The sequence below is a fragment of the Simochromis diagramma genome, unplaced genomic scaffold (assembly GCF_900408965.1).
Source record: "Simochromis diagramma unplaced genomic scaffold, fSimDia1.1 OVJJ01000520.1, whole genome shotgun sequence".
NCBI classification, from domain to species: domain Eukaryota; kingdom Metazoa; phylum Chordata; class Actinopteri; order Cichliformes; family Cichlidae; genus Simochromis; species Simochromis diagramma.
In genome coordinates, this window is record NW_024387338.1 from 98,971 (window position 1) to 113,736 (window position 14,766).

Here is a 14,766-nt window from a genome sequence, read left to right on the forward strand (position 1 = left end):
ACATGAGTCTGAATTACTAAATTACTGAGCAGCTGAAACAGCATCAGGTATGTAAACAGAGGGAGGACATAGTATTTGCTGAAACACACTTTCTCCTCCACAGAGCGTGCTATGAGCATTAAAGTCTCTACATCCTCTGCGCATCAGAGGGTCCTGCAACGTAATTAATATGCATAATTTTTGTAGACATTTCCCTTGTTGCCAGGTTTCAAAAATGTTTGTTTTGATTTTTGTGAATGAATTGCTTTCATGACTTATCCAGTGATGCTACTGACCAGCCATTCGGTGGCATGCAGTCTGACAATGTCACATTTCAGTACCTTCTCGGTCTTCAAAAAAAAAAAAAAAGAAAAAAAAGTACCTCGCACCAGGTATGTGGAGGGGCATGGTCTGAGGCACACCTGTGAGGGAGGCAGACGCACTTGGACGGACGTCCACAATAATGCCTCACCACCATAAAAAGTCTGAATTAGGTCCTGGGGTGGTTGCTGGTATGTGCCCGGCCGTGAGATGCAGAGCTATAGCCGAGTTTTGTGTAACAGCGACTGCAGTTACTGAAAGTATGCTCAAAAGCAGGAGTATGTGGACGGGTCTGTTGTGGATCTTTCACAAGGTACAAGAACCTAATGGAAAACTGTGAAAATTGTGGCGACTGTGCAGAGTCAATCCAACTAGGTAATTGACAAGGGGCTATTAGCGTCAAAATGATTCGGTCTCAGTATTTCATTCGGATGAATCAAATGTGTCAGGGTTTAAGTCAAAGCAATCGAACTAAACTCATGTGATTAAACTGTAAGCTGTTTGAACCTTTTCATCTTTCAGTGAAAACTAGATGGCGTCCCAGGTCTCAGTATGGCCGCCTGTCAAAAAAGCTGAATAAATTCAATTCAAATATAGATCTTTGAATTCATACATAGTGTAAAATGAATCGTCAACACAAAAGTAAGTAAGACCCACTACAGGAATGTTTAGTCAGATCTGGGACTGTACCCTTCAAACCACTCAGTTCTGCTGTTGCTGCAATAGAGACCGCTATAAACTGGTATTTTCCAAAAAGCTTGGATTCAAAATCAAACAGCAACATATGATAGAGATTAATGAAATCATCAAAAACAGGAATTACATCAAATATCACCTGGTAAACTCAGTGATCTGTACAGGCAGAAGGTAGCTTAAAAGGCTCTTTAGAGAGGAAACTTTCCTTTATGGGAAAAAAAACGTCTGTCATCAATTCCTCTTCATTTTTGATGCAATGTTTTATTACAACCCCCCCACCCCCAAAAAACCTAATGTCTATCACCAAATTACACCAGATTCACCACCAGAACTTTGAACTTTGTATCAAACTTGAAAACTATCACAAACTAAACAGATACACAACATATCCAATTCTATACAGGCATATTTATATATTTATATAAATATTATAATCAAGCCGTTACCTACATAGTGTACCAAATTCTACCTTGATATGTCTTTGAGAAAAAGTCAAGACTAGTTTCAATAAGTTAATGCAGTCTTTGCAATGTATTAGATATGTTATTATAATGCATGCCACTTAATACAAACATATTATGGTCAAAACCCCATTAAAAATTACTTAGCCAATACTTTCCCCTTATGTCTGAAACATTTTCAAAAATGATTGAAACAGTAAGAGCACGTGGACAGTGTGGAAAAATCACACTAAGAAAGAGAAATCAAACATTTTCACGAGCTCAGACTTGTTGAAAATGCAGAGGAGCTGGTTGTAAACTAAGCTTCAGGAACAAACATTGTACTAATATTCACTGTAAAGCTTTGAGTTGATAAAGACAGAAAAACAACATAATCGTAGCTTCCATCTTTCAAGGACTGAAGAGGAAAAAGTTTACAAGGAATCATTTAGAACAGTTTAAAACATCAACTGATTGAATCCGTGAATCTGAAAACATGTTTCTGAGTAAAAGAGACAGACATGTACAGACTGAACTATCTGTTCAACAGTCAGAGTGTTTCTCTAACAGGGGGACACTCTTTACACTCAACTTGGCAAAGAGACACTGAAGCACCAGGCCAAACATAAAAACCAGGATAAAGAGGTTCAGTGAATGTGGTGTTGAAGGTGTGGAGGTGGATCAGAGTGTGAGAGGAGACTATGTAGTAGGACAGAGTGCCAGCAGGCCAGTCCACATACACTGCTACTCTGTTAGAGACGGAAGGGGAGGAGGAGATGGACTTTGATTTGTTATTATGCCAGATATGACGAGGACCATCATCAGAGCACCTCAGACTCCAGGACTGCTCATTAAATCCAAACAAACAATCTGTACTGTCTCCTTTCCTTCCAATTCCTCTGTAACTCACTGATATATGAACATTTCCTCTCCAGTCAACCTCCCAGTAATAGCGACCAGTCAAACCATTTTTACACAGCAACTCTGGGCGGATATCAAATCTGTCTGGATGATCCGGATATGAATGAACTTCGTCCACACCTGTCACCTTCCTGTTGTTTTCAGACAGTTGGAGTTTTCTGTTTACGGTGTTTGTGTCGATTATGAGTTGACAGGAATCTGATGGAGAGAACAAACACAATCCAGCTGCAGTTATTGATCCATCATCTGTTTATTGATTGACACTTTCATGATGACTCCTGACATCAGAGATGTGAATGAGTGATGTGACAGTTTGAAGAGGTTGAATGTGTACTGCTTTGTTTTCATGAATCACATTAAAAAGACACTTACACTTCCTCAGACCTGGTGTCAACCATTGGACTCCAGCAGGCTCCACCCTGAAAGGAGGAGGGAGATCAGTCCAGCACAGTCTCTTTCAGCATGGACACATGGACATTACATCACTCTCATCCACGTACTGTTAGACACTGATAGAGGAACAGTCAAACATTTTCACAAATACACTTCAATCCATACCTGGATCAAATTCCTGATGATTTGGACTGATCCTGAATCTGTCAGTGCACCACTGTATTGAATGAAATATGACTGATTCAGACTGTGACCTTCATTATCTTTATATTCCCCTTCTGTTTAGCTGGAAAGGACACCTCCCTGCTCTGATTCATAAACTTTAATCTGATTTAATTTATAGTGTTTAACAGGCCTTTTACAGTTGAGTAACAACAGTCACTACAATGTGTCTGGAAAATACTGTACATTCCAATCAAAACTTTAAGACCACTTGAAAAATGGGAAAAAAAGTCTTATTTTGCATGGTTGGATCTCAAGGTTCCAAGCAGAGCTTCAACATAAACATACAACAAGAAGAAATGGGAGTGAAACAAAACAATTTTTGCATGCAATTTATTGAAAGAAAAAAACCCCTGAAATAAGCTGATTTATAGCTGATCAAAAGTTTAGGACCACACCTCCAAAAACCCGTACCCCCCAAAAAGAAATCAAAGTTCCAAACTTGAACTCTGTAATGAGTAGCTCTACTGTTATTGTTGATCACTTCAAAAATTTATTGCGGCATGCTTGAGTTTCCATAAGGTGAGTGGGAACACTTCTTCCAGTGGTGAAGAAGGCCGCACAAAGGGCATCTACTGCCTGGAACTGTTGTCCTTTTTTTTTTTTTAAAATAAACTTCCCTTGCCATCCATCTCGAAAGGTTTTCAGTTGGATTTAGATCAGGGGAATACACAGGGTAGTCCAAAAGAGTGATGCTATTCTTCTGGAAGAAGAACCTTCTCCTGCAGGCATTGTGTACTGTAGCGTTGTCCTGTTGAAAAACCCAGTCGTTAACACACAGACGAGGGCCGTCAGTCATGAGGAATGCTCTCTGCAACATCTGGACATAGCCAGCGGCTGTTTGATGCCCCTGCACCTCCTGAAGCTCCATTGTTTCACTCAAGAAAAAAAAAAAAACCACCTCAGACCATTGGCGCTCCCTCCACTATGGCGTGTAGAAAACATCTCAGGTGGGATCTGTTAATCATGCCAGTTACGTTGGAAACCATCAGGTCAAGATAAATTTTTTTCTCATCAGAGAATAAAACTTTTTTCCACCTTTCAATGTCCCATGTTTAGTGCCCTCTTACAAAGTCGAAATGGTCAGTTCTGGAAACGAGGCCTTTGAATAGGGGTGGGCGGTGTAAACGGTATATGGTAGAAACAATATAAATTTGGGCAACGGTAGAGATTTTGACTATACCGCTCTACCGCGATACAGCATGTTGATGGCGTCATCAAGCTGCGCCTGTTTTGCTCGAAAGCAATGTAGCGGCTACAAACAACATCATCTGCAAATTATGCCGGGCGACAGTAATCGCAAAGAGACGAAGCACTTTTGGAAAATGAGGAAAGCCGAAACCTAAGCTTCGTCCACTTTCCTACAATTGATTCATTAATGCTGAATTCTCTCACAGCTGCTCTATTCCCGTGTTGGTGCAGTATATTAATGACTAACCTCGTATTGTGGCTGGATTATCTCAGCTGTTCTCCCGACTGAAGTTTGGTCCGTTTACAGCATCCTGCTATGTGATTGCCCCTAACCACCAGAAACTCTCACTTTAACTTTCATCGAGTGGAAAAAAGTTAGAGCTCATCCTCCAGCTTCACTGTGCTAATGTAATGCTAACATAGCTGTGTAGCTAGCGATCACGTAGCATCATTATATACCAGCTAGCCCAACTTCAGTAACCCTACAAACGTCACTACTGTTTAGTTTTCTGTCTTCATTTATGTTGAAAGTGATAGCAGAGCTGTACGTTTGAATTTTTCAGAAATCTCTCAGTCAGAACATGTTATATCATGTTTAGGTGGAAGCTAGCGAGCTAACTTTCTGCTAACTTCTAACTCTGTCAAATGTAATAAATTCTGTTTTCATGTATGCCTGGATGTTAAACTTAATCGTTACACCTGGTAAAGCAGCAACGCTGATTATTTTATTAAAGATGAAAGAATTTAGACAGTTTTTGACTCTCAGTGATGCTGCAGTGTTTGTTTCACTTTGGGACCTGAAGCAGACGGAGTTTTTCCTGACTATGGTAGCCGTAAATTTTTTTCCCCACTCTGTCTGAAATTTTGTGGGGAGCCACCTGTTCATAGTCAGTTTCTAGTGAAATGATGTTCTTTCCACTTCTGGATTTATGGCCCCAACAGCGCTCCAGCATTTTAGAAATTCTTCTGTAACCAATGCCATCAGTATACTTTCCAACAATAAGATTGTAAAGGTCTTGAGAGAGGTTTTACCCATCATGAAATGTTTCTTTTGTGACACCTTAGTAATGAGATGCCATTTTATAGGCCATTAGTTGGGACTGAACCAGATGATATTAATTTGCATAAAGTGGTAGGACTGCTTTGTTATTATTGATAAATTTAGATTTCAGCTGGTGTCGTAAATTTGCATGTCTTTTTGCACCTTCCTTTCTTCATGCGTTTCATACTTTTTCTTACCCTCTGTAATTTCTCTTATTACATTTCGTCCATATTTACTGGCCTGTAAATAGACGTGAAGTCCTAGCCTGATGAGGTAGCTCTTCTGTGTTGTACCATTCATTTAGCCAGAGCAGTTTCATATTTTAATATTTATTTAATTTTGAACTTTGAACATGTTCAGTTGTTTGTGTAGGTGTATATTAGTATTTACATCATGATCTATTAACTCACTGATTACAGATTAAATGACTTGCTAATGTGGAAATCATATCCACCAGAAGAGGCTTATTTTTGTTTGAGCTCTGAGTTTACATAATGCCTAGTATGTACAGAAAACAAAATTACATGGAAGGTGGTTTGACTGCAGTGAACTGCTGGTCTAGATCTTTCTGCTCCCAGTGAAAATTCTTTAATTTCACTCCATGGATTAAAATAACATTAAAAATATTTTAAATTAAAATTAAACTGTTTCCCCACAATGGAACCAGAGGAGGAACCACAGTGAGACAGTAAATAAAGCAAACATAAACCTTCTCAATCATCATGTTTTGATGAGAACAAAAAGTGGGATAACTGTACATAATAATTTAAAAAAATCCTTAGCAGCACCAAAAGTTCTGACTGTGCTAATACTAAGCTTACATACTAAGCTAAGCTTAAAATGTGCCAAGAATGCAGGTAAAGCTGCTATTAATACTAATCATTAACTATATTAAAAGAAGGAAAACTATACAAATGTAACTACATTAAGATCTGTGTAGTATGAAAACTATTGTAGATAAATTAATTTATTTACACAGATCTATCACCCTTTCAAACTGCTCATGAAGCACGTCATGACCTATTTGAAATCTGCATATATCATGTGGCGATGGCGCATTCTGAACCCCTATTTTTCTCTTACTTCTAAAAGGCTCTGGAATTAACAAAAGACAAATACAAATGCTTGAATTTGTTCAAGGAAGCAGGTAGGAACATTTCAACTCATCTATGAAAGTGAAGAATGACAGCTGATTAAAGGACCAGTCATTGCTCTACAGGGTGGGCCATTTATATGGATACACCGTAATAAAATGGGAATGGTTGGTGATATTAAAGTCCTGTTTGTGGCACATTAGTATATATGAAGGGGCAAACTCCTCAAGATGGGTGGTGACTATTTAGAAGTCGGCCATCTTGGATACAACTTTTTTTTTTTTTTTAGGAAGAGGGCTATGTGACACATCAAACTTATTGGTAATGTCACAAGAAAAGCAATGGTGTGATTGGTTTCAACATAACTTTATTCTTTCATGAGTTATTTACAACTTTCTCTTTGTTCACAGCCATTGACATGTCGAAGAGGTTAACACGTGAGGACCGGATCGAAATTGTGTTGATATCTGGTGAACGCAGTAACCGGGTCATTGCAGCAGATTTCAATGCAAGACACCCTACAAGACCACCCATCTCCCATGCTACAGTTAGCAAACTGCTTGCTAAGTTTCATGAAACTGGTTCAGTGTTGGATTTGCCAAAATGTGGACGCAAGAAAACTGTCACTAATGAAGAAACATCAGTGGCTGTCCTAGCTTCATTCAGCAAGAGCCCACAGCGTAGCACTCGCCGCATGTCACTGGAGAGTAGCATTAGTCGAACATCCCTTTGGCGGATATTAGCTAATCACAAATGGCACCCTTACCAACTCCAGCTACTGCAGCATCTCAACGAAGATGACCCAGATCGGCGCACAGAATTTGCAGAATGGGCAAAACAAAAATTGGAACAGGACCCTCAGTTCACGCAGAAGATTTTGTTCAGTGATGAGGCAAACTTTTATGTGAATGGTGAAGTTAACAAACAAAACCACCGCTATTGGTCTGACACTAACCCACATTGGATGGATCCCTCCAAGACTGTTGGAACAACAAAAGTGATGGTTTGGTGTGGTATATGGGGTACAACGATAGTGGGTCCATTCTTCATCAATGGAAACCTCAAGGCCACTGGATATTTGAAATTGCTACATGATGACGTGTTTCCCTCTCACTGAAGCTGGCATGTTTCCTGAGTTTTTCCAGCAAGATGGTGCACCACCACATTATGGGTGCCAAGTCCGAGCATTCCTAGATGAACAGTTTTCTGGAAAGTGGATTGGTCGTTGTGGGCTAGTTGAATGGCCCCCAAGGTCTCCCGATCTGACCCCCTTAGACTTTTATCTTTGGGGTCATCTGAAGGCAATTGTCTATGGTGTGAAGATACGAGATGTGCAGCACCTGAAACTACGGATACTGGATGCCTGTGCTGGCATTTCTCCTGCGGTGTTGCTATCAGTGTGTGAAGAGTGGGAGAAGAGGGTTGCATTGACAATCCAACACAATGGGCAGCACACTGAACACATTTTATAAGTGGTCAGAAACTTGTAAATAACTCATGAAAGAATAAAGTTACGTTGAAACCAAGCACACCATTGTATTTCTTGTGACATATTGTCACATGGCCCTCTTCCTATTGGAAAAACAAAAGTTGTATCCAAGATGGCCGACTTCTAAATGGCCACCATGGTCACCACCCATCTTGAGGAGTTTGCCCCCTCACATATACTAATGTGCCACAAACAGGACTTTAATATCACCAACCATTCCCATTTTATTACGGTGTATCCATATAAATGGCCCACCCTGTATATAATGTCATTGCTCTAACTAGAAAAACACCGGCAATGCTTAAAAACAGATAAATGATGACGGTCAGCAGACTTCCAAGATAATCAACATGTCATGGACATAACTGTGAAGTAGTTTGGGTCATTTGGGGGTGATTTTCTTCCCTACTAGTGGTGAGAAGACAAACTGCATGATGCCTTTAAAAGATTTAGGCTTTACATTAATGTGTATGAATTGGGTCCTGTTCCAGAAACAGGTTCAGTGAAAACTCACTCATTTTCTTTCGGACTCCTCCAGCTGTTTGACTCTTGCATTCATTTTTTCATTTGTAAAGTCTGTATCAAAGCTGTGTGTCTGTGATTGTTCATGTCACATCTACAAAAAATGTTTCCAGATCTTCCTCCTCTATCAGACATTCTCTCCATACCTGAGAGTGTCCAGTCTCCAGCGTGGATCCTTCAGCCCACTCGACAGCAGCTTCATTCCTGAGTCTCCTGGATGGTTGTAGCTCAGGTCGAGCTCTCTCAGATGGGAGGGGTTGGAGCTGAGAGCTGAAGCTAGTGAAGTACAGCCTTCCTCTGTGATCAGACAGCCTGACACACTACAGACACACAAAGCAGCAAAACGTCTGTAAACACTTCGCTGAATAATAACAATTATAATTATTATTATTATTATTATTATTATTATTATTATTATTATTATAACAACAATTATACTTTAATTACTGTTTTTTAATACAATAACACGTAGGCTGTGTTGTTGGCCATTAAGGACAAAAAGCAAGGGAATGCTAAGGCAAGGATTAAATGGTGAAGAAAGAATGTTGGAAAGGATTCAGGGGAGGAAATGAGTCAGGCTATGGGTGGTAGGAAAGAGTTACCAGATAACTATAAAAGCACAGCTGATGCTGTGAAGGAAACTCAGAAGAAGGTGGCTGGCGTATCCTCTGGACAGAAGAAATAAGACAAGAAGGCTTTATAATTGGGATGGACCGATCTGATATACAGTATCAGTATCGGTCCGATACTGACCTAAATTATTGGATTGGGGGTCATGGCGTCCACCTGAACAGTAGCGAGACTTCGAGCTCCGACCTCAACGCCCTTTAAGTACGCCTAAACAGCGGTCAAAAACCAACCTTTTAGCGGCTGCCTCTCCGACCTAAGCTTCTACTTTGATCTAAACAGCCAGGATGCCGGCTAAATATAAATCCAAGCCTAAAACAATCGGAAAAGATGGATCAGATGACGATCCTAGCAACGAACCTGAAACCGAGAAGACGGAAGGAGCTAGTGCTAGCGCCCAACAGACCGAGGCGAGTGTTTTGGCCGCAATTCAGTCGCTGAAAACACACTTCACTGCCCAACTGCAAGAAGTTATAACATCAAACCAAGAAATAAAAGACTCAATTGGAATGTTTTCGGAGAGGCTCACCTCAGCAGAAACTCGCATCAGTAAAGTTGAAGACGACGTCTCCTCTCTCACAAGTAAAGAGACTTCTCTTCATAAGAAACTTCAGGAACTTCAGCTAAAGGTGGACAACCTCGAAAACAGAAGCCGAAGATCCAATCTGAGACTCATCGGACTACCCGAGAATACTGAACAAGGAGAAATTACAATATTCTTGCAAACATGGTTAATGGATGTTTTGGGACGGGACGCGCTCCCATCCCCACCTATCATTGAACGAGCACACAGACTACAAGGCCGAAACACTCCAACTGGCCCACCTCGTGTGATCATCATGAAATTCTTGAATTATCAAGACAAGATGAGGGTGATGAGAGCGGCACGTCTGAAGGGAAAAATAACGCACAACGGATATCACGTTATGTTTTTCCCTGATCTGTCAACGGAGGTCCAGAAACAGCGAAAACAATACAACCAGGTAAAACAACAACTCTGTGTAATGCACATAAACTTTGGACTGATCTTTCCAGCAAAAATGAGGATTTTCCACCATGACAACAGGCTCCTCTTCCACACACCAGTGGAGGTGGAAGATTTCATACGAAAAGTCCGGCAACAAGACGAGGGATAAACTTCACGCCCACTCAGAAACGCTACCATATCAAATACACGCAACCCTGATGAACAATTTCAAATCCAAATCGGACATACAACGGCTGTTGGTGTACAGGTATGATATAGATGGCCTTAGTTATGTTATGTTTAAATCTTTTCATTCATTTACATTGTGTGGCCACTTCTTCAGTTAATATGGTCGGACCTAAGTTTGAAGCTTCAATCATGAAGACGCTTCATCAGCTCCTTTACATGGATCTGATGCATACCCAAGCCGCAATGACTTTGGGGGGGAAGGTTTTGAGACCTACACCCATGGGAGGTCTCTGGGTTGTTGTTTGTTTTTTTGTTTTTTTTGTTTATAAGAGATTGTTTTTAAAGTGTAGTGCTCTTGAAATAAGAATTTGTGAGCTTCGACAGGAGAGACGAGATGTAGTCAAACCCAGGTCACTAAGGGCACAAACTGTATGAGTAGTTATTCAAATATTGAACTAATTTCCTGGAATGTAAGAGGCCTTAGGAAATATATTAAACTGAAAAGAGTAATGGATAGAATAAAACAATATCACCCAAAGATAGTTTTTATTCAAGAAACACACTTACTCGCGAGTGAAACTGACCGGATAAGGAGGAGATGGCCAGGTCAGGTTTTCTTTAGCCACTTCTCAACATATGCTAGAGGAGTGGCAACACTCATTCATAAATCAGTGCCCATGTGTATGAAAAAAACCATCTTGGACCCTGCAGGGAGATTCATTATTCTACAATGCTCCGTACTGAACCAAGATTTAATATTAGTTAATGTATATGGCCCCAATATTGACGACCCCAGCTTTTATAATAATCTATTCCTCTCTATTGCAGCCCTCCACGGTGAGATAATTATTGGGGGGGACTTTAATTGTACCCTAGAGCCTAGGCTTGATAGATCATCAGGTTTAGACTCCTCCCACCCAAAATCTAGACAAGCCATACAACACTTTATGTCGGAATTGAATCTTAAAGATATATGGAGATTAAGAAATCCAACAGGGAGAGAATACTCTTGCTACTCAGCCAGTCATAATAGCCGCAGTCGCATAGATTATTTTCTGATTTCAAACTTTCTTATTTCCAGAATTAACAGCTGTTCATATAAAAGTGTGCTTATATCTGACCACTCATTAACTACGCTTAACTTTTCAGTTACAACAGCTTTTAGACGTAACCCTATTTGGCGTTTAAAACCACACTGGCTGCACAATCAAAAAATTTTGGAATATGTAGGTAAAAATATTGATGACTATTTTTACTTTAATAAATCCGAAACCACAGCCTCAGTAAGATGGGAAGCCTTTAAGGTTTTTATTCGTGGGCAGATGATAAGCTACACCAAAAGCAAAGCAAATAAAAATTATACTGAGATGTTGGACCTCGAAGATCAAATAAAAGAAATGGAACTTGAGATAAACCTGAATGACTCTAAAGAAAACCAACAAAAACTTTTAAGATTAAAAGCAAAATATGATAAATTAACTACTGAGAAAGCCTCAGCAGGACTATTTAGACTGAGACAGACCTACTATGACCAAGGAGAAAAGGCAGGAAAACTTTTAGCATGGCGCATAAAAACGCTACTGAACGAACAAACAATAAATGAAATTAGAACTGCAGACAAAAACACCACAGATCCTTATAGAATAAATGAACTCTTTGAACTCTATTACTCACAACTATATACCTCAACAGGAGATACGACTCGAGAATCATTAGAATCCTTCTTTGACTCAATAAGTACCCCTTCACTCCTTGAAGAAGCTCGATGTGAATTAGACTCTCAGTTATCTATGAATGAACTGTCGATCGCAATTGATAAATTAAAAATGGGAAAAACTCCCGGCCCAGATGGAATTCCACTAGACCTTTTCAAAATATTTAAAGACAAATTAATATCCCCTTTGTACGACATGCTGGTGGAAAGTTATGATCTAAAAGAGCTTCCCCCTTCCTTGCGTAATGCACTCATAACGGTATTCCCTAAGCCTGGGAAACCGCCTACAAAATGTGAATCTTATAGACCAATCTCATTAATAAACTCTGACGCCAAGATAATAAGCAAAGTACTGGCAAACAGACTTGAACGGTACCTTCATCTTCTCATTGATACTGACCAGAATGATTTTGTAAAAGGCCGACAAACGCAGCATGGTATTCGCAGAGTACTGAATGTACTTTACTCAAACTCAGAACATCTAGAAATGGCTTTGCTTTCCTTAGACGCAGAAAAAGCTTTTGATAGGATCGAACATAACTATCTCTATAAGCTACTGTCTCAATTCGGCTTTGGCAGTTACTTCATGACCTGGGTCAAAATATTATATAATAAACCTATAGCCTCAGAACTAACAACATCATATCTAGACCATTCTATCTAGGTAGAGGTACACGTCAAGGCTGTCCCCTTTCGCCTCTTCTCTTCGTCCTAGCAATAGAACCATTGGCTATTGCGATAAGGAACAATCAAAATATCTCTGGTATTAGAACAAATAATATTGAGTCAAAAATTGGATTATTCGCGGATGATATTATCTTAATGCTATCTAAGCTAAAGAGCTCAATTCCCCAGCTACTTAAAACAATTAACTCCTTTGGCAAGATCTCCGGTTATAAAATTAATGAATCCAAATCGGCCATCCTCTTCTTTAATCATTCTGAAAGAACTAAACCACCTATTCAAACAACGTTCCAAATTGCCAGAGACAGTCTTACCTATCTAGGTATAAAAATCACTCCAAAAATTAACGATTTGGTACATGCAAATTACTCTCCTACTATCAACTCTGTTGTTGACTTAATCAATAGATGGTCTATGTTGCCAATCTCGTTGATTGGATGAGTAAATATTCTCAAAATGAACGTCCTTCCAAAATTTCTATATCTCTTCCAAGTCATTCCTCTCAGCCCTCCAGATGACTTCTTCACAAAGGCAAAAACAATATTCATTAAATTCATTTGGAATAACAGACGAGCCAGACTGCGTCTTTCGCTACTATATCTTCCGTATGATAGGGGAGGTCTTTGTGTTCCAAACCTCAAACGGTACTACTGGGCTGCCCAGCTCTCCGCGGCCTCATGCTGGTTTTCAACAACAACCCTACCCTGGATAAATTTAGAAAGGACAAGTACTACCCCCTTACCACTCAGCACTTACTTGTACTCTGCAAAGTATAAAGATCTGATGAAAGATACATCAAACCTCTTCGTTAAAAATACCATTCGTGTGTGGTTCGACGCACTCAAGTTTAAAAATGAAATGCCAGCACTATCCCAATTCTCACCTATCTGGGGCAATAGGGCCTTTAAACCCGGTTGGAAAGATTTGGGCTTTAAAATGTGGGCCGACAGAGGCCTGTGTAAAGTTGCAGACCTATTTGACAAGGATACCTTACTATGTTTCAATGGCTTGACACAGAAATTTGACATCCCAATCAAACATTTCTTTAAATTTCTCCAAATTAGAAGCTTCATTTCAAAAACCCCAAAATCCCTAACATTGCCCACTCTAAACTCATTAGAGGATATAGCAATAAACCATCAGCTGAAGAAGGGTTTAATATCTCGCTTCTACAGTAACCTCAGAGATGGCTCTCAAACATCCTCAGAAAAAGAAAGACTTGGATGGTGTCAAGACTTAGAGTGTAGAATAACTACAGAGGAATGGCAAAAAGCTTGCTTGAAAGCCCAAACACAATCTATAAATACTCAATTTAAACTAATCCAGTACAAATGGTTAATGAGAACATATATTACCCCAACATTATTAAACAAATTTGACCCCAAAACTCCGGACATGTGTGTTAAATGTGGGGAAAAAGGCACACTGATGCACTGCCTGTGGGAATGCTCAGAAATCCAAAAGTTTTGGAAAGAAGTTTTAGAAGTAATTGCACATATCACAAGTGTCAAATTGAATCTATGCCCTAAACTATGCATCCTAGGAATTTTCCCCGCCGAAATCCAGCTGAGCAAAGTTAACCAAAAAACCACAATCTTCTGCCTGCTACAGGCGAAATACAGCATAGCCAAATCATGGAGATCCACTAGTAGACCACACTTGAGAACTTGGTTATCGACATTGTCAAAATCCCTTGCTTTGGAGAAACTCACGTCCATGATAAAGAGTAAACATGCTTCCTTTAAAAAAATGTGGGGAAATTTGTTATTTTTGGAAAGTGAGGAAATGATCGATAATGAACAGAAATGATTCTATCCAGTTAACCCGTATGGGAGAAGTAGTGCTGCAGCTGTTAAAGAGAACCTGGGGACCCTGCGAGTGCTGGACTGCTAAATAGAAGGACAGGAGAAGGGTTATGAAATTAAATGGACTGGAACTGAAGAGGACGTAGCTTATCATCGCAACCACTAATTTGGATGCCTCTCTAACTAACTTGACACCCATGGACTAAACTTCAGCCCGAAGCCCTGGAACAATGCACTTAAACCTAATGGCTCACTATGCTATAGCTCGTTGTTTTTTTTTTCCCCCTGGAGCACTATCTGTCAACCTTTGTTTTTTTTTTTGTTTTTTTTGTTTTTTTTTGGGGGGGGGGGGGGGGGGGGGGGTATTTTGGTTTGCATACATTTTTTTTTGTAATAATATCTGAATGATTTTCATGGGAGAGTATATATATATATATATATATATATAACTATATCTATGTGTCCTCCGG

At 39.7% G+C, this 14,766-nt stretch overlaps 1 protein-coding gene across 5 annotated transcripts in view; it reads right to left on the reverse strand.

Moving 5' to 3' along the window:
* Nucleotides 1-1,237: 1,237 nt before the first annotated feature.
* Nucleotides 1,238-14,766, reverse strand: part of LOC120718210 (NLR family CARD domain-containing protein 3-like) — a 104,186-nt gene continuing 90,657 nt past the window's right edge. For all 5 annotated transcript variants that reach the window (XM_040006637.1, XM_040006635.1, XM_040006636.1 and 2 more), the window contains 3 exons: nucleotides 8,457-8,630; nucleotides 2,730-2,776; nucleotides 1,238-2,555 (listed from right to left, as the gene is read on the reverse strand). In XM_040006637.1, the coding sequence (XP_039862571.1) occupies nucleotides 1,987-2,555; nucleotides 2,730-2,776; nucleotides 8,457-8,630 (790 nt within the window). In that variant the 3' untranslated portion in view covers nucleotides 1,238-1,986. The remainder of the gene's footprint in view (nucleotides 2,556-2,729; nucleotides 2,777-8,456; nucleotides 8,631-14,766) is intronic.